This window comes from Ciona intestinalis, chromosome 3, assembly GCF_000224145.3.
Source record: "Ciona intestinalis chromosome 3, KH, whole genome shotgun sequence".
Lineage (NCBI taxonomy): Eukaryota > Metazoa > Chordata > Ascidiacea > Phlebobranchia > Cionidae > Ciona > Ciona intestinalis.
In genome coordinates, this window is record NC_020168.2 from 3418105 (window position 1) to 3438261 (window position 20157).

The 20157-nt window shown below is 42.2% G+C and overlaps 2 protein-coding genes across 4 annotated transcripts in view; one reads left to right on the forward strand and one right to left on the reverse strand.

Annotated features, from left to right (window-relative positions):
* The first annotated feature begins 6 nt into the window (after positions 1-6).
* On the forward strand, positions 7-17396 carry LOC778976. 2 transcript variants are annotated; one of them, XM_026833814.1, is made up of 13 exons: positions 7-856; positions 1330-2616; positions 2691-3123; positions 3687-3935; positions 5310-5459; positions 6447-6552; positions 7767-7795; positions 8073-8210; positions 9409-9527; positions 11808-11905; positions 12472-12659; positions 12831-12974; positions 13540-17396. In XM_026833814.1, the coding sequence occupies exons 3-13, from the start codon at positions 3040-3042 to the stop codon at positions 17251-17253; spliced, it is 5019 nt and encodes a 1672-aa protein (XP_026689615.1). In that variant the 5' UTR covers positions 7-856; positions 1330-2616; positions 2691-3039; the 3' UTR covers positions 17254-17396. The 2 variants fall into 2 exon arrangements, with proteins under 2 accessions (XP_026689615.1, XP_026689614.1); XM_026833813.1 differs by having other exon boundaries at positions 1330-3123.
* A 393-nt stretch (positions 17397-17789) lies between these two features.
* LOC100183703 (transformation/transcription domain-associated protein) overlaps positions 17790-20157 on the reverse strand; it is a 78114-nt gene continuing 75746 nt past the window's right edge. For both annotated transcript variants that reach the window (XM_018811234.2, XM_018811233.2), the window contains exons 75-77: positions 19841-20003; positions 18744-18877; positions 17790-18322 (exon numbers count right to left, since the gene is read on the reverse strand). In XM_018811234.2, coding sequence (XP_018666779.1) covers positions 18154-18322; positions 18744-18877; positions 19841-20003 — 466 coding nt within the window. In that variant the 3' untranslated portion in view covers positions 17790-18153. The remainder of the gene's footprint in view (positions 18323-18743; positions 18878-19840; positions 20004-20157) is intronic.

Sequence of the window (20157 nt, forward strand, 5' to 3'; positions counted from 1 at the left end):
TTTGTTTACTACCAAATGTGACGAGGATATAGAAGATAAGGTGTCCCATCTTCCCCCACCTTACAAATATATATGTCTTCGAAAATAATATAGCCAAGATTAGATTATTGGAAATACAAAAAAAATCAACAAAAAAACGACATAACTTTCGACTGATTTGCGCATTAATTGTATTTTATTTACTAGCGCCTATGTTTTAATATCCGCGACCGCGACACTATAGACTAAAGGAGTATTAAATATGACAATAACACGTTATTTGCGTGTAACAGCTACGCTTTTTAACTGCTGACACTTTTCCATACTTTTGGCCCATAGCGTGTTTTAACAACTATTGTTCTGCTGTTGATTTCCTCCTCTTCGTTCTTTAAATATTATAATATTCGTTATCGTTTTCGTAGAAATAAATAAAAATTATATTAATAGGACAACCAAAGGAATCAACGACAAAACGACAGTTGTTAAAACACGTTATGGACCAAAATCACGGGAAAGAATGTCAGTTAAAAAGGGTGGCTGCTGTTGCTCCCAAATAACGTGATGTCATATTTATTACTCTATGTATAGCGTCGCGGATTTTAAAACATAGACCTTAGTAATTATAAAACAATTATGGCGCAAAACGGTCAAAAAACTTATATGTTTTGTTGTTTTTTTAGGACCCAATGGCGCTAAGTATTATTATTACCATCACATTATCTCTTCTTTTATGTAGGTGGCAGTTACTGCAGTGGCCGACCCCAGCCGAATGGTTGGCGAAACGACCGCTAGCAAGGCGAGAGCGGGTGTAGGTACGAACCAGGATGTCAACTTACAAGCACCGCTATTCAACACGTTCGGTTACAGTGATCGGCAGGTGGGACCGAGACTTTGAAATAGCGCACGCTATATACGGTGTGGACATTCGTATCAAAGATATCAAATTATTGTGTCCTTGCGCAAGGCATTAAGCGGTAATTTCTTAAGTCTAGCGGTTTCCAATGGGTTGTCAGAATTGTCTGCTACATTAAAAAATGACCCCCCTCAAAAAGATTACCTGTAAACCAATTTTCAATTTAAAAAACGTTTGTTTTCAATCTAAAAAAATAAATAAAACTTGTAAACCAATTTTAAAAAACAGGTTGTATTCAATTAAAAGAAACTCGCGAGGCGACTGCAAGGATGACGGAATGTTATTAAAAGCGATTAATTTTCCAACACATTTTTATCTGTGTTTTCATACGACTCGATTTCAACACGCGTTCCCCTTTTAAAAACATTAGAACACCAAATAACGAATTGCCTGCCTAAAAATGTCATTTTTATCAATCGTATATATTTTGTCTACAGATGGGCCGCGATGTGCGCATGCGCGTGGAGGCAGCCATGCGCGAAGCTGGGATCCACAAGAGCGAATATGCTCGGAAAGTAATGGCAACATTAGCACCGCCCACGCAGCCAAGAAGGGACAACGATTCCAGTGCATTCGCATCGGCGTTTGGTAACGTTAACCAGACGTAGGCCTCAATGTGCCAAGTAGGGGCAATAAATGATCGCAAAATTTCACAGTATTTTCACATTTTTCCTATTTTGATGATTTCCAGTCAATTAAAGCAGTTTTTCAATGTTACAACCGGGCATACAGGCAATAATATGCCTTGGCGCTATAAATGAACACACAATTTCGAAGTATATTTTCCATTTTTGTGTATATGTTTGTTTCATCTTTTTGTTTAAAACATTTTATACAACTTTTAAAAGGATAATAATACAAATAGTTTGACTACAATAACAGTCAACAATGAAAGCCTATGGCCACACACTTTTGGGTCGCGAGAATCTTAATAATAACTGTTTTAACGTCACCACTGTTGCAGTTTATATTTCCTAACTTCGATTTTTTTCGATAATTTTCAAATAAATGACGTACGTGGCTAATAAGTCGTGCGCGCTGGACGTCTACCACAGCACGAGGTGTATTCACGGTGCTGTAACACATATGGCTAGGTCAGTATAGAGTATAGACTAATCAACACGATTTTTACGACTGAGTAAATGGGTTTAACTAATTTATCCTCACGTGGTAGGTCATCGACGGCCGTTATAACACGGATGCTCTGTTTTATACACCTCTTAGGAGTTACCACGTACGTAACTTTATTAGTGATAATTTATTCACATTTATCTAAGTAACGTTAAACTGACGCGACACTTGCCAATAAGTGTGGTTAAAATTTAATTTTCTCCTAATCATTACGGATACCACTCACTCAAGTTGTCTGGTTGTCACGTTCGCCTTAAATGGAGATTCTGGTTTCACTATGACGCTTTTCTCCCACGAAATCACAATATTCTGAGATCTCGTTTCGAATGCGATTTGTGGCAAAGATGATTGGCCGCAATCGTAATACCGTAGCCTGCGCGTCATTTTGCGTCGTGGTCTAACTACAGCGTACGCTGTGACGTCAACGTCGTCCCCAAGGCAACTACACGTCTGGTATTTCGCTCCGACCGATTTGCCCGAGAGTGGATACAGAGAGAAGGCTCCAGCACATTCTAACCTTGGCTGAGCCATAACGCTGCGCGTGCGAGACAGTCAGCACTCGAGAAGTTGTTTGCGCAGGCAGTAGGCGACATGTAAGTGGCAATTTTGATATCAATCCAGTTTTACTGTGGTTTTAATATTTTTACCCGACTGCAAATTGCTTCAGGTTTACAGCAATGGTTTGCACACGTAGTTATGTACAGGCAGACAGCATGACTTCGCTTAGAATGCAGTGCAGACACGACTGTGGACGGTGATATGAATTCATGAAGCAAAACCGTTGTGATCTGTTTTGACGGGCAACAGCTGTGTCGGTCTTATGTTGTATGATGCATCAGCTATATTGCCATGGAGTTTTAATGTGTTTGTAATTGTTGTATTCAACTTGGCAGGTCAATTTTAGGAACCACTGTAGCGTACATACAGCAGCGTCATATTATCACTGCAGCTTCTAGGTATTCATTTCGCAGAAATGAATTTTGAATAAATCTGAAAACGTCAATCATTATACGAACATGGATAGCCAAGAGTTTTGTGACCAAGCAACTTATCCTTACGATACTGCTGAAATAATCGTCCCAACAAAGGCAGCTATACAAGTACGTTTACATAGCCTGTGCCTATAAATACACTTGAATTTATTAAGTAAAAAAATTTCCGGATCAGCAGAATGTACTGTCTGAAATCACAATGCTCTGTGATAAATATAGACAACAATTGTTTGAATAAACCATAAGTTTTCGCAGGTGTTAAATCCGATAGTACACTTATATAACACGTGCTTCTGCCGTGTTATACATTACTTATAACCATGCTTCCGGCGCTTTACTGAAAACTTAAGTGTTTACGACTCGGCTGCATTCAAGTCACAGGAAATTTTGTTTTAACCAATCTATAAAAAACAACAAATCCAATTCCCGCTACGACCTCGAACTGTAAACTGAGTCTGTTTCCCAATGGAATTAAGTTAGTTGGTTTCAGTCATGTCTGGTTTTCTAGACATTTCTGTGTCACGCTTGTAGATTGGTTTTGATTAAACAGGTGACAGTAAGAGTTCACATTTGCCTCGCAAATTAGTTATAGCATCAAGTTACACTGTATTGTTACGTATGGTCATAATATTTGTTTAAATTGTAGCTTATACTATGCGCTTACACAACAGGCGGCACCAGTGGGAAACGGTACAGACTTTCATAAAAACGGATGTGTGGCTTCGGAAATAGAGGGAGACGAAAAAGACTTGGACGAAAAATACCAAGTCCCAAATTCCTTCGTCCGAGTTCGATATGAAGATCTGCAATTCCACGAATGTTGTGGTGAAGGGACATTTGGCAGCGTCTATCGAGCTATATGGGTTACGCAGGGCAAACAGGAGGTGGCTGTTAAAAAGCTAAACCAAATGGAGAAAGAGGTGACGACGTGTGCTTCAACTTAAGCGATACTGTTAAGTTTCAATTCCCAGTTGCTGTCTAGTTACATGACCTGTTGATGGCTGAATAAACCTAGTAGTAGTTAATAAAAAGCGCATTTTTCGTGGTAGCACTTCCCAAACTCTTCGATAAAGTAATTTTCCAATTGGTCTAAACAAAAATCTAATTGCGCACCTGTACGAAAACAAAAGCGGTACCAAAAGGACAACATTTTGACTCCGTGCCAGCGCTTGTAATCACTTTCAGCAATCGGGCAAGTTCTAATACGCAACTTCAAAGGTGCGGGGAAATCGCTGTCCCGAAACCTAGTTTCCTGCCCTGATATTGTGACAACAATACCATGCTTGGCTTCAACTCGTCAGTGAGGCTCGACTTCAAGCAGGTCGCCATGCGAATCCGAGTGTGGCAAGCTTCCCGGCCACGACAATGCTCCATAAAGCGTTTTCAAACATAAGTTGTAATTTGACAGAATAGATAACGCCCCTATAGCGTGTGCCAGGTGCGCGGATGTATTTTTTAATATCGCAGAATGCCCCGCATTGCACACATTGTAGCTTGTTCACGCATTGAAGGTAAAATAGACCCACATATTTTTGCAGGGGCATAACGTGTTATATAAGCGTCTATAAACCACAAATAGTACGGTACGGCGCAATGCATTTAAGCTTTTAATTGGCTATGACACAAGCATTAAAACAAACATATTCGCTGTTACATAACAGCTGAAACAACGACCCACGATTGCAACCTAAGACTGGTAAAGTGCTTAGAAAACAGCTGTATTCATCAAGCGCATGATACAGAACACACCAGGTGCTGCTAAGCACATAGAAAACAAAGCTCAAGTCCAACCAATGGCGTAACTACCAAATATATATTTTAAACTGAAACATTTCAGATGAACATTGTATCGTGAATATAGTAGGCTGGGGGAGGATGAGGCGCCTTGTAATTCTATTTTTTCGTCCCTTTGATAGTAAACAAAGAATTTTTAAAATATTATAAAACCGTATCCTCTCGACTCCCATAAACCGTTGTTAATTGTTTAAATATTTGAATATTATTGGCAAAAAGTGTCCCATCTTCCCCCACATTAGTATATAAAAGATGTCAACTGTCACGTTGGTAGAAAAACTGAACGGAAAATTCGTGTTATATACGACTTTAGTAGATATTTCTCGCAAACAACAATCATCACTAGTCTTATGATAATTTATTACAAATGTCTAATCGATTCCAACTTAACGACGTGGCAATGAGTCGTATATACATTTCGCCACTAGCAATCATCAATCTTCGTATAATTTGTTACTATTTAAATGTCTTTCTATTTTAACCTACATTCCTGAACGCAGGCCCATGTGCTGAGCGTCCTGAGTCACCGGAACGTCATCCAGTTCTACGGAGCTTGTGTTGACGCGCCTAATTTCTGTATTGTCACCGAATACGCCCCTTATGGAAGTCTCTTCGATTTCCTCGCTACCAAGGAGAGCGAGAAATTAGAGGTAGGTCAACAGGTTTCTACATTTTTAATTACACTAAGGGGGGTGTTTGGTTTAAAACGGGATTTTATTTTAATTAAACTGGAGTTTCGTTTCTGTAAAAATCAAAGTGTATTTTAGTAAAGTTAAAATGCAAACAAAGACGGTTTCTAAAGGTATCGACACGGTACAGAATATCCGCCTCACTTTATTTGAAATTCCTGTGGCGAAAGCGCTCAATTTTCATAGTCGGCGACCCAAAAAGGTGAAACCTAAGAGTTTCCTTGCTAAATATTGTGGCGTGGGCGGCTGTAAAAAGCTCTGCGCTGCGTGCTAGAGAGCCTTATCGTATCCATGCTTGGAATTCTGACGTTGACAAATAACTGCCGACGAAAAAAGTAAAAATTTCAAGCAAAACAGACATTGACCGCTACAGCTCAACCGTCAAGTCCGAACCACTTGCATTAGCAATTAGTAAATACCCGAAAGTCACTTAAAAGCGGACGGCGATGAGAATTAAGCAAACACCCGTGTCTGTAAGCCCACACAGCACGTCCGACTGTCAGAGTTCGTTCCGGTATAGCCAGTAACAAACACAATGCATCATACGCACAACATACTACAGCAGCCTATTAGTCACACATCTAAGATATAGTCTGGGGGTCATGTCAACAGTAAGCAACAACAAACAACTGCACTGTCTGACGGGGTTTTATAGGTCACTTACTCAAGACGCGCTTTCACGTAACTGGTCCTGGCTTTCGGTTCTGGAGCTTGACACAGCCTACCTTGTCAAAGCGAAATATAGTCCGCATTTGTCGGAACAATACAATCATTTTCGCCAGACTGCAACCGACTTGCGTGGAATGTTAATCCTAGAATGGCACGCCGGTTGCTGACCACAAGTTACGCACTGGACGAACAGGAATCCTTTGTATTTCTGTACAAGTGTGAACAAAACACGCATTTTGGGTCAAACTCCCAACAACTAAAGAATGTTTGTATTTTTAGTTTTCTCAGCTCTTGTCTTGGTCGAGGGACATAGGACTTGGTATGAACTATCTACACGAAGAAGCACCGGTGGCAGTTATACACAGGGACCTTAAATCAAAAAACGGTAAGTGACAAAGGCTGTAGTGTGTGTCAACAAAACTGCATTGATTAACCCCAGAGTTCATGTTTTCTTTAAAAGCACGGAAGTTCTATTCCGGAAACAATTGATCTTCGTAATTTAATTACAGCTAGCTCTATCCACTCTCTCTTCATACATACGCGTGCCTGTATGGCGAAAGCAGGTCCAAATAACACAGCCTTGTGGTCGTGGTCGGACAGACGAATACTGTTCGGCATCGTCTAATTAGTTTGCTGGTATATTTAGCTGCTCGTCGCGAGAGATTCTTATTGAGTAGGCTGCGGTTTCTTGAGACTCGAAAGCTTTGATGTGAAGATGTGTTTACCAGGGCGATATAAGTTCCGGTACTTCACTTCTCGCTCGGGTTATACGAAAAGCCTAGACATATTACGTTGTAATCGTTCATGGGACATCTGCTCTATAATACCAGGAAAAACTTTTGCGGTGTGTTTAAGAATAACACGCGCTAAATTGGCCGTGAGAAAAGCATAGTGCTGAAGTGGTTAATTGGCCAAAGCTAACGAACAGAAGAAGTATTAAGATTACATACAAACAACTGAACGAATGACGCAGTTAAATGTTGACTTTGACCCATCTTGACCTTTTAAACATTACGCTGACAAGGCGTTGGCAGCAGGCGGCCTCACGAATCCGGAACCGTCTATTTTAATCCACAGTATATGCTATGTTCGACCACCAACTTAATTTGTATTGCACAATGCTGGTAATGCGTTCGAACAACAAGATAAACGATCAGTATATAACATAATAGCATCACCAGTCAGCTTAAATGACAGCTCGTTTAGCAACCGTATTATATATAGTATAGGGTGGGGGGAGACTGGACACCTTTAGCACAGGATATCCAAATACCCTGATCGTGTTGTAAAAAAATAACAACGGCCTATGGGAGTTGTAAGGATACGGTTTTATATTTATTTTAATGCTCTTTTTACTACTAAATGGCACGAGAAAATAGAATGAAAGGGTGTCTCATCTTCCCCCACTCTACTATATAACTCTTTTTATGGTAAACCAGATAACAGTTCTCCCAATAATCACCTTAAGTGCAAATCTGGATTGCAAATCATCGTGTATTCAAATACAACAGATCTTGTTTTGTTACAACAGTTTTGTGTGTGTCTGTGGTTCTTAGCAAAATGCTGCACAAACTAACATCATATTTTCTTGTTTTGCAGTTGTGATTTGCAGCGACTTCACGCTCAAGGTAAATTTTGTTTGTTGGCTGTCGTCGCCACTTTTCCGCAGTATTCGCACGAAACCGTTCTCTAAAATTGGCCCAAACCTCAATCTCGTGCGTTGCCGGCTTGTTTACCAAGCGCAACTTAAGATGCTGATAGCCGCCAAGTCAGTGGCCACCCCCACGAATCGAGAATCGATTTGGTGGCGTTCGCACGTCATTGCCGCTGCTAAAAATTGCTAAATACTGTTAAGCTGTATCACAGCATCACATAGTTGTCCAGTTCTGACGCAATCATCTGCAGATCTGCGATTTCGGTGCAAGTCGCTTCTTCGGCGAGACGATTGTGATGACGATAACGGGAACTTATCCTTGGATGGCACCCGAGCTTATACAAGGCTTGCCCACCTCAGAGCTGTGTGATGTGTATTCCTTCGGCGTGGTACGTTGTTTTGCAGTTAATGCTGATTTGACATAAACTCTCTTTCAAACGTTACATTGGTATATATAGTATGGTGGGGAAGATGAGACACCTTTTCATCCTGTTTTCTCGCCCCATTTGGTAGAAAGCAAAGAAAATTCAAAGAATTGTAAACCCGTATTCTCACGACTCCCATAGATCGTTGGTAGTTGTTTAAAACATGATCAGGATATTTAGATATTATGCGCTAAAGGTGTCCCATCTTCCCCCACAGTACTATGCAGATAGTGCATTATTCTTTAAACCGAAACTTTGAAAGCTTTTACCAAGTATAAGTGAACGTATATATGCAATTGTTTCAGAATGCATATTTTCAATTTCTTGTCTTAGAGTTTCGAAGTTTTATTAAGATTTGTTGTGAAATTGGCCACGAAAGCTACTTTCGCTCCGCATATTTTCCTACCATCACTTCACTAAAAGTGGCTTTACGGAATGCTGGGGTGGTGTTGGTTTAGAGACGCTTACTAAAAGCAAAAGTTGGAATTTGCAAATAGTTTCCGGATCATGTGCGAACACTAGCGTTATTAGTTGCTTGTTTACATTATCACCACATTCCGTCTCCTCGCCGTGTAAAATACCCTATCTTCTCTGCGTCAAGGTATGGCACGGAAAAATCGACACCAAGAACACGTCTAGACGCTAAAAATATTCTGCCTTGTATGTCTAAACTCGCCGCAAGGTCGCAGTAAACGTGACAGATTAATCAGGTGTCTTGTTCCAGCGAGAGAGATAATTCGCAGCGGGGCCAATTTTTTTCAGCGTAGCTTAGTTGTTGCAAGTGGCTCATTGAGGGGGGGGCTCTTACCTCAAGATATATCTACCACAAAACCTGTTCGTTTACGTCTTAAACGGATTAAAACGCGTGCCAGAATGTAAGAGGCATCTCGTCGACGCACGTACTTGATTATGGATACAGATGACTAAATATGCATTGATGCTGACGTCGGTGTCGGGGGGAATTCGATTATTTGGAGCTTGTGGTTAACCATCCTCAGTGCCTTGCGGGGCAACGAACGCAGCAATATATCCAATCGCGGCATTTCTAACTGATCGCAACATGCTAGTCTATAACCAAATTACCCGATGCAATTTAAAAAGCGCTGCTGTAATATCGCTCAGGTAAGTGTGGACGGTTATAACATGAATATTGTCCATGCAGGTCCTATGGGAGATGCTAACACGCGAGGTGCCGTTCAAGGGTCTGCAAGGTTTCCAAGTGGCCTGGGTGGTTGTAGAGAACGGGGAGCGTCCAACGATTCCAGAATGCTGCCCTGGCAGGTTAGTGGTCTGTTGTAATATAACTCACGCTGCGCTGTTTATTTAGACAGGGTGTGGGGTATAAACGACACACGGGTATATGTTTGATGATTATCATCGGGTAGGCTAACAAGATATTCGAAACCCACGCGCTGCCAGGGGAAAGTGAATCAAATCATAAACTTCGCATCAACGGCACGTACTTCGAGTTTGCTGTCAATTCTCCTGGGTATAGGCAGCTCCGACGCACCGAATTTGCTGATAGTGATGTCTATCAATTGTTCGAATGCCAATTTTGTCTATGTAGATGCAGCAAGCTAGCAAGCGTTCGATTTCAAAATACAAATTCCGCGCATTTTCTAGACGACAATTTTCCGCTTTTCCAGATTCATCATGCGCAATTTAATATTCCGTAAATGTATACGGCGCATATTCAAATCATCAACGTTGATCTCGCTTTAATGCGGATCGAAAATTGCAGCGGCGTAATTTGAGCGCGTTTTAAATCTTAGCCGATAATAACGGCTTATAATCGAAAATTCCTCGGTCCGAGGCCACCCAGGTTGTCCGAGGCCCTATTTAAATATAAACCCACTAATGAAGTTCCCGCCCCGCTAAATGCTGTTTTAAACGAGTTCCGAGTAACCTTGTAATCATTAGTTCACTTACAGGCCAGCGAGCTTGTTTTATCCGTCGCATCGCATTTGTTTCCCCAACACCCAACACCGCTGCGGCCAGACAAGCCCGTGTTACGGTTGGTTTGCCATTCGTCTTGCCTCAAGTTATAGAAATTTTCCATTCAGGGATTCCAGAAAAACTCGAAAACATCAAATAATCGGAAAATTTCTTAAGCCTCGTTGAACAAAATCTAATTTTGGCGCAGCGTGAGCGCGGTTAGGAAAACAAGCATAGATTAATTTTCGAAGCACTAATTGACAGTTGCGGGCTCGCATTCCGATGCATTTGCTAGCATTGCAGCAGTTACTTAGTCATGCTTTCCTCCTAACAAACGTTTGTGTCGTTTAGGCCTTTCAATATCCCGTGCTCTTGACCCCGATAAGTAGACGAGAAATTGAGTCAGTTTAAAATGTGCTCTTCCGAACCACACGACAATTTCCCATTGGAAATGGGGCATGAAATTAGCGATACACAAACATGAGATACCAACTGACAGGCTGTCTCACCGCGTCGGCCAAGCGCCTGTGATTCATTACTGTGACGTCACAAGCAGCGGAAACAGAACGTCTAACTAACGGCAAAGTACGCGGCTTTGAACGAGACTGTAAAAAGCATGTAACCGTCGCCAAAATACCTAAATTGCACGGTTCTGTATACTTTGAATTGTCCCTTGCCAACACGGTAAGCCCGGTATTTCCGACTGCCAAATATAACAGAGTGATTACGATTGTTATATAGGCTGTGTATCTTTGCAACTGTATTCACAAAAGCGTCCATGCCACAAAACATTCCTAAAATTGTTCATGCCACAAAAAGACAATTTTAAATAAAGTCCGAACTGCGTTAATTAGTCATTTTCGTTCAGTGTGTTATTGGTTTATACCACGGACAGTTGCAAGTTGTTTTGAACCCGCAATGCACCATCTGGCATCAGATTAATATAATCTTCACATCGGTGGCCACAATTCGAGTCCTGGTATTTTGTTCACGCGAGATCGGAATTGGAGTAATAGCTACATTTTCACTTGGCATGAACACAATTGGCTGTTACAGACCTGAAATTTGCAGGTCGTTGTACCCAAGATGTGGTTAACAAGATACGTTTTTGTATCCGGGAAGACGTACAAAGTTAATTCGTTTCTTTGCAGTGCAATGGGAAAATATCGACATTGTACTTAAATAAACGTATTTTTTGTACAAAAATAAACCGTGAAGCAAGTATTTGCTCAAATCGTGTTTGAACAGGCTTCAGTTGCAAACTGCAATCTTGGAATAAAATCAAAACGCCTTCTTTACTTGAATAAAAACTAAACGGGCTTTTACAAGACAAGCATCCAAGTATAGCTTTTAGTCGCATTCCAGAAATGTTAGTTCAAAATAAAAAACGTTTTGAAAATGATTTATGACATTTTTTCGCGAAACTGTTGAAAACTGCGATGTTTGACTAAAATCAAAACGCCCCCTTTACTTGAATAAGAACTAAACGTGCTTTTACAAGACAAGCATCCAAGTATAGCTTTTAGTCGCATTCCAGAAATGTTAGTTCTAAAAAAAACATTTCAAAAATGATTCATGACTTTTTTTTCTCGAAATCAACATTTAACTTGGTGTTCTACGTTTCAGGTTCTCTAGCCTCATGCGCAGGTGCTGGAGCTCGACAGTGAGCGAGCGTCCATCTTTCTACGATATTATCGGCGAGCTAAACTCAATGATGAGTGACGGTGAGTTAAATTTAGACGGACTGTTTACTTCGCCTGGATCAATGTCACGCCTGGTCCCAATAAGGTACCAATGAAAGAAAACTCGTGACCCATTGCGACATGGTGACGAACCGAGCACCATGAATTAATAAACGGTACACGGTATTTCGAATTTCGAATTAAAGCTGTTCTGCTCGGTTTTCTGTGTTTTCAAAACACACAGAGTCGGTTTGATTTTATCGCTGCTATGTTTGGCCGTTGTTGTGACTGTAGAACCGATTCTATGTAGCACAACTATATACAAGTCTCATTGGGTGGCCGCTTAATATTACTTGGTGACGTTGTTGTTATGAAACCGTTTCGAAACCCAACTTCTGAAATCTTGTCACGGGAATTTCCGCATTTTGCCAAGCGGGCTTCTCTTTTTTTGGCTATTTTTTTACTTTTGCTCTTTTCACTTCGTCTTTTAGATTTTTCTTCAAATGTGCCACCTTTTCTTAAATGGGGCTTCCGCTTATTGGAGTTGTGTCTTCGGTTTTGTCTCTCTTTACTAGTTTAGCACTTTAACTAACTCGTTCGTTTTTTAGATGACTTGGGGGCCACTACCAATCATTTCCTCGGAAGCAAGGAAGAGTGGAAGAGTGACATCGAAGAGAAGAGGAAGGAGCTTCAAGAGAAAGAGAAAGAACTCGGAGTAAAGGAGAAAGAAATGAGAGAGCGAGAGGAAAAACTAAATGAGTGGGAGCAGAAATTGCGCCAAGAAATGCGGAAACAGGTGCAATAGTTCATACCTGTCACAAAAAACGTTCTGTTTTATTCTGGTCTGTGGTGCTTAAACATGTCACGCGCACAAGGAGCTAGAAATCCCGTCTAATTTGACCAATTTCATAATTAAATTTTGCACCTAAGGCAGAGGTATATAACCAAATTTCCAATTTAATTTCAGACCCTTATTGGTGTCGCTCGCTACAACAAGAAATCTGAAAACCTCAACTGCAAAATATCGGGCACTGGAGAAGGCGCAATAGACTCAGTAAAAGATGTACTCAGTCATATCATGTCTAACAGTGGTATGCACTCCGATAACCAGGTATGAAACCCGGTATTTGTGGTAACTTGACATTTCTAATACAAAGTAAGCCACAAGCCCCGGCTCGTGTGGTATTGTACGCTTTCAGAATTTTGCCCAAATGTATCCGCGCTGAAAGGATGATATAGTAGTTTGGGTATGATGAATAGCAATAGCACATTTTATCCAGTGCTTCCTAATCGTGTTTTTAATGTTTAACAACACTCTTTTAGAGTGGTTAGAATACGATTATAGAATTCTGTGTATATGAGACAAAAAAAAGAATGAAAATGTGGCCCATCTTGCTGCCTCAACCTTATATAAATATGTAGTAGGATGGGGGAAGATGGGACACCTTTAGCACATAATATCAATTAAAAACGGTCTATGGGAGTCGTGACGATACAATTTAATAATTCTTTAAATGTTCCTCGTTTATTACCAAATAAGACGAGATAGTAGAATGAAAAGGTGTCCCTTCTCCCTCCACCCTACTATATCTTAGTTTCGTAGCTGATTTTTTTGCGTCTGAATCGCAAACAGAATTTTCCGGATGATGTTGTTATGATGACTTCTTTCTCCACAGACATCTAGATTTGGTTCCGACTTCCACTGCTCCTCACCCGGATTCGAGTCCTCCGAACGAGACATCCTACAGTGGCCTCTCAGTCGTCAGGGATCTGCATCCAGTGCCGCAAGCTCCAACTCTTCTTTCGGAAAATCGGGATCAAAGTTTACTCCTCTGACGAGGTCATCACCGATTGGGTTCTCCCGGAAGTCCTCCGCCTCTCCTCCATCCGGGAAGACGCAGAGGAAGTTCCCGCATATTGAATCAGACATAAACTTCGATAAGTCGGAGACAAATAAGTCGATGGATGTTTACCATAGACCTGGAGGTTCTTTTGGGGAATATGACGAGTTTCACGGGGATGAGCAGTCAGAGAATGATTTGCCCAAGTTCTCAAGTTGGAATGGGAAGTCTTCCAACTTTGACGGACCACAAGTTCAGAAGCAAGTTTCGTCGTCTTCGGAAGAATATAATTTTGAAGGGTCGAAGGTATCGCGTTCGACGACCAGCGGGGAAGGGTTGGCGGGCGGCGGAGTGCGCATGCGCGAACCGGAGGTGCAGACTTGGGAAACAGCGAAAGGTGACGCGAAAGTGAATAAGTCTAACGAGAAGTTTGGTTTTGAGGGGAATTCAGATACAGGATTTTCAAAGCACGCCACTTCTCCAACAACACGCAAAGTCAGTTTCCCAGACGCTTCACCCGAAGACAGAAGAAACGGCTGGCCAGACATGAACGGTTCCAGCGGTATCGACAAGCTAAAACATAACGGACAAACCCTTAGCGACGCCACTTCAAAAGACGCAGAATTCCGCAGCAAACTCCCCGGGTCATTGAAATACCAGGTTCTAAAGCGACGGCCATGGGAATCCCAGGACGAATATTCAAGCAACAGCACCGATATCAGCTCTCCAGTTTCGGAGATCACCAGCAGCCACTCTGAGTCCAAGGACATCTCATCGTCTCGTCGCGCAGAACGCAAGACCAGTCAATCGTTTACCGAAATGCCGGTAATAACAAGTAAGACCATCATATCGCCGACTATGGGCGATAAAATATCTTCGTTCGGAAAAACTCAAGTAAGCAGCAACAACAGCGAAGTAAGCAGCAACAACAGCGAACAGACGTCAACGGTAAACCGGCAGCGTCGGTCCAGCAAGTCGCATAGAAGTTCTATCAGCAGTGGAGGTGTATCGCCTGTAGTTGAAGGTTTGAATGGTGTTGGTGAAAGCATGTCGGACATCAGCGAATCGTGCGAGTCTTCCGAAAAAACTTCGGTAAAGAAATCTGAGAGCAGAAGGAGCAGTCGCTCGCATGATTCCTCTGTAAGCATGCAGCAGCTGCGAGGCCTAAAGGGGGAAAACTGGGAAGGGACAGACTGGGTTCCAAGCACAGAAGATCCATCCAGGCCACAGATAAAACCAAGCGTTTCTTCGAGGAGAAGAATATCCACCGGTTACATACCGGACCGACCAATCCCGAAATTTCCGTTCGAGAAAGTGGCAGCCAAGCAGAAACGCGAGGAAGGATGTCAGACTGACAAGGTTGAATTCGCGCAAAGGAAGGCAACGAGGGAAGCTGAAACTGAAACCACTGTAAACAAAAGGGATGCGTGCTCGCAAACAGAGCCGGAGACAGTTGAGGAACCGATCGTCGCGCTCCCTTTACTAAGTTCAAGTTCGTGTCAAACCGAACCCAGGCCGCTGATTTCAAACTCTTGCCAAACTAACCCGTCGCCGGCAAACATTTCAAATTCAAGCCAGACTAATCCTCTCCCGTCACAGAGATACAACTGTTGCCAAACCGACGCCCCGCCAGCGACATATGTCTCTTGCAACCAAACGGAAGACTTTCTGTGTGCGGTTTGCGGCCACTTCTTCACCGATTCCCAAGGCCTAACAGCGAGGTCTACTCCAACCCGTTCATTCACAAACAGAACTCCCAGTCCTGGATTGAAAAGGCGAGACTACAGAGCTAGTCCTGACGCGGCTGTACCCCCAATACCGCCCTCAAGAAAGCAGGATCGGTTGCTTAAAATCTCCAGATCAGAGGAAGACATCTTAAACAGCCTGGAACGGGCGCGGACAGAAGACGATACCAAACTACTTGAAAGGCCTCGCCGACAACGAGCAATTTTAGATCACTATTACAACTTATACTGCGGTGATGACAAACCGAAATCTGGCAAAGATGATGCAGAAATAAACCAGCAAGACACAAAGGTAGCGTCGTCGGAGGAGCCTAACTATTATAAAGGAGGATTCCTACGTAAACCAAGGTCAATTCTACCCAGTTACTACCGTAGATACTTTAGCGATACTGGCCTCGAAGCCCACAGCAAATACGAGGACAGTAGTGATGGTATAACTATACCCACTACCGTTACACAGCCACCCAAGCGCTCGCAAGCCAGGGAAGAGAGGATAGAGATAGTAGAGCGCGCGTGGCTGGGACGCTCTACGTCCCTTCCCGGAGGAAAGTTCTGGAAGGAAGATTGGGATACTGGAAGCGAAAATGAAGAGCTGGGATCAAAATCACAGAGGCATGCTTTTGGACCGAGTGATAGAGCAACCCCGAACCAACAGGATTTTAGTCAGCTTCGAAGAAGCACCAGCGCGAGTCCTTCGAACTCTTACTTTGCCCCTCCTCCCTCCACGGATTCCGGATGCTACGAGGAGATCCAGGGATCGGGATCAGAGTCTCCCGCGTTCAGTGATACTCACCACTTCACCGGATCCCCGCTTGTAGGGAGGATATCGGAAGACGAAGACGGAAGATCGGATGCGAGGATCGCACCTTGTGTTCCTTATCCAGATGATCATTCATCATCCGCCTCTTTATTAGGAGCAAAATCGACACAACTTCCGAATAATAAAACCACCAAGGACGCGCATCGACGCCCAGCATTGATGACGTCACGATCTATGGTTGCTGAAGTTAAACGGCCTTCTACGTCACCAACTAAAATGGAGAATCAACGAAAAGTTAAACCAAGCGGTATTGGTCGAATATCTCCCGATAAAAGGTACATAGGAAGGACGTCGCCTGATAAGAATGTGACTACAGGTCGTATTTCGCCGGAAAAGAAGACCATCAATACTGGTAGAGTTTCGCCAGATAAAAAATGTTCGTATTTGAGGCAAAGTTCGCCAGATAAAAAGGCTCAAAAACAAACTTCTGGGCTGAATAAAAGGTTTGTGGCGGGAGCGCAAGTTACTTTGGATAAAGGAGTCTCGAGGAAAGAGAGAGAATCTAACCTGTTGCCTCAAAACGGACAAACAAGACCAATGTCTCCATTAAAGACACCGTCAAGACCGCCCCGTGTTATTGACAAAAGAAGTCCCGGCAAAGTTACGACCAGGCAAACTTCCGAAAATGGTACAGCTTCAAAAACAGCAAAACAGGCTGCGGATTCGAACTTGAGACGCAAAGGCGAAGACGTTCACCCGCGATCAAATACACCGACGCGGAAATTTTATTCCGGCGTGCAGATTTCCGGTATCCAAAAGCCGAAGAAGTATTCCGGTAGCCAGCAGTCCTCAGGGAGAAGTAACGTACCAGACCGCGGCGCGACGAAAAGCCCGGACAAGCAACTGAAACATCCGTCAGCAAAAACTCAAAGACTCACCCCCGAGAATTCGAACCCATCGATGCCAAAAACGCTGGGTAGCGATATATACGAGACTGAGGACTACACGTATATCATAAGGCCGCGCGGTAAAAGGACGCGGTAACAACTGTGTATTTAGCTTCTGGCACTAGAACGTTGGAACGCTTTCCTTTCTTTACCTTTACTTTTCCTCCGTTTTCAGCTTGCATACCTGTATACCGCAGTGCACAGTTTTCTTTGCGCAATAAATTGACTCATTTTCTTGTACAGAGGCCAAAAGTCGACACGGTGAATTTGCCATATTTGCTTAGCTCATTACTGTTTTCAAAGTCGTGTATTTTAGCACGCTGCGGGCAGTGGTGTACTAGATAACGGCGCCTATGTAGTTAGGACTTGGCTGAAGCATGATATCCCATTAGCGGCCATCTGATCAAGCAATACGCCTTGATTTAGCTTTCTGATTCATTTGAGACACTGCAGTGCTGGTTAGATACCGGCGATTGGATTAAGCTGCATTACCGCTTATCTGATCTAATGCCAAATATAATGTGCACATCAAAACTAGCATGGGACCGCGTCGTTTAGTGCTTAGGAAAGCATCACACACGCTACGACTTGCGCGGACATCCTTTTCGAGAAAATAACCAATTAACGAACATGTTCACATTTTGAATTACTTTATAAAACACAAGTGTACGCAGTCGTGGCACGACACAATATTGTCAGGCACGTTTAAAGCGGTTACAAATGTTACAAATTCTTGGCGTACGTATATGCAAGTAATGATACGTTACTGAAGTGTCTTGGCTTAAAATACAACTCATACCACGATATTAAAACAGCGCAGGCATATTTCAAATTCCGTACATAATACATTGGAAAATCCCACACATCACGCCGCAGCTGAAATTTAGAAAATTTACGTATCTTATGCCGCAGTGAATTTTTACTGCGTAAAATAAGGTTCAAGTGGCAGTTGTGAGTTCACGCTCAAAGTGCAGTGTCCACGCAGCTTACTTTGTTTTTATAACCACGGATGCCATGCTGGATCCATACGGCAGAGGTTCTGGCTTGAGCTAGCTTCCTCCACCAGTGTAGCCACTGTAGATTCTCCTCTATCCATCTGCGCTAACCTTTCCAGACGTGTCATAATTGACGTCACTGCCCGGTTGACCAACGTCACCAGCTGCTCGCTGTGAATGAATGAAGTACAAAAATGATAACTTTAATGTATAGTACGGTGGGGTGAGATGGGACACATTTTAATTCTATTTCTCGTCACATTTGGCTGTAAACAAAAGAACATTCAAAGAATAAAAAACCTTATCCTCGTGACTCCCATAGGCCGTTGTTAATTGTTTATACGCGTCTTGGGCAAGACACTTGGCGACAACTGCTCCAACCCAGTCACTAACAGGTTGTAAACTGCCAGCCATACAGAAAAAAAACACTCACAAAGTAACACACATGGTAACTCGTAAGCTGGCACGAGGTGTATTAACACCCGTGGTATAACGACTGTCGTTTTCCATCATTCCTTCGTTCATTAATAGGCCGATTATGTTTTGGGACCGTACGGAATAAAATAGAAATACATGTTTTTTAGCACAACACCTGTCCATGTCCGGTGGCGGTACGGTAGACGATGACGTAGTCGTTGGTTGGGAATTCCCCCCGTTTTCGTCCTGACGTTTCTTGTGCCATGATATGACTTCATCACGGAGTACGGCACGGAACAAACCTTTTACCTGAGTATATAATACCCCGGGGTAAGATGGGACACCTTTTCATTCTATTTACTCGTCCCATTTGGTAGTAAACAAAGAACATTTCAAAAATTATAAAACCATATACTCACGACTCTCATAGACAGTTATTAATTGCTTAAAACACGATCAGGATAATTGGATATTACGTGCTAAAAGTGTCCTGTCTTCCCCTACCATACTATATATTATTAAAAAGTATTGTGGGGTAAGATGGAATATCCCTAATTTCAAAATCGTGTATTAGGATACGGTTATATAGTTCTGTAATGGTTTTGTGGTTACTATTAAATGGGTTAATAAAATACGAAAGTATGGACCAAGCTTATAATAATGCTTGCGATTACTGGCTTAACCTCTTTATTTCACATCTTTTTATGCAGTCTGGATCTTGTGTGGTCTTAGGGGCAGGAGAGGCAGATGTGCTTTAACAAGAACAAAGTATTACAGTTTACCTATACGTTTGGTTTGGTCTATTCTAAAGGTAAGGTCCTTGTCAGGGACCTACGATTTAGGCAAGATTTGGCACAGTATGTTTGGTTTGGTCATGTAGTGTTTTCAAGTTAAGTACAGCAGTTTAATTCGCTGAATTTTATGGCATTGTAGTTTTTGATGTATAGTAGAGTGGGAGAAGATGGGACACCTTTAACACCTAATATCCAAATAGCCTGATCGTGTTTTAAACAATTACCAACGGTCTGTGGAAGTCGTGAAGATACGGTTTTATAATTCATTGAATGTTCTTTGTTTACTACCAAATAAGGAAAAAAAAAACTAAGCGAAAAGGTCTCCCATCTTCCCCCACCCTACTATATAATAACTACACCATAAAGTATATGGAACAGAACACCCAGTTTACAAAACCTGCCAATGCCCTATCATGCGACAAGTATAAACTACATTGTTCAACAGTGAAAATAAAAAAAGTTTGATGTTTGATATTACCTTGAAATTAGGTTGCATGAAGCACCTGGCTGTAGCAATCATAGCAGCAGTTAGAACACTGTTCACTCCTACAGGGGAAACAAACTCGGCGATATTTGGTGTAAGACGGAACGGAACTGCCCTGCTTGTGTTTAGTTCACCACTGCTGTCAATCATGTCAAACCTGGATATGGAAAAAATGTTATTTTGGAAAAAAATGACTGACCTTGTTTTTTTTGGTATTGGGGCAATGATAGTAGTTATAACACAGGTGTCTTATTTCAAACACCTCGTACCTGCATTCGAGTTACCTTTGTAACTTTGTAGGTGATTATTTT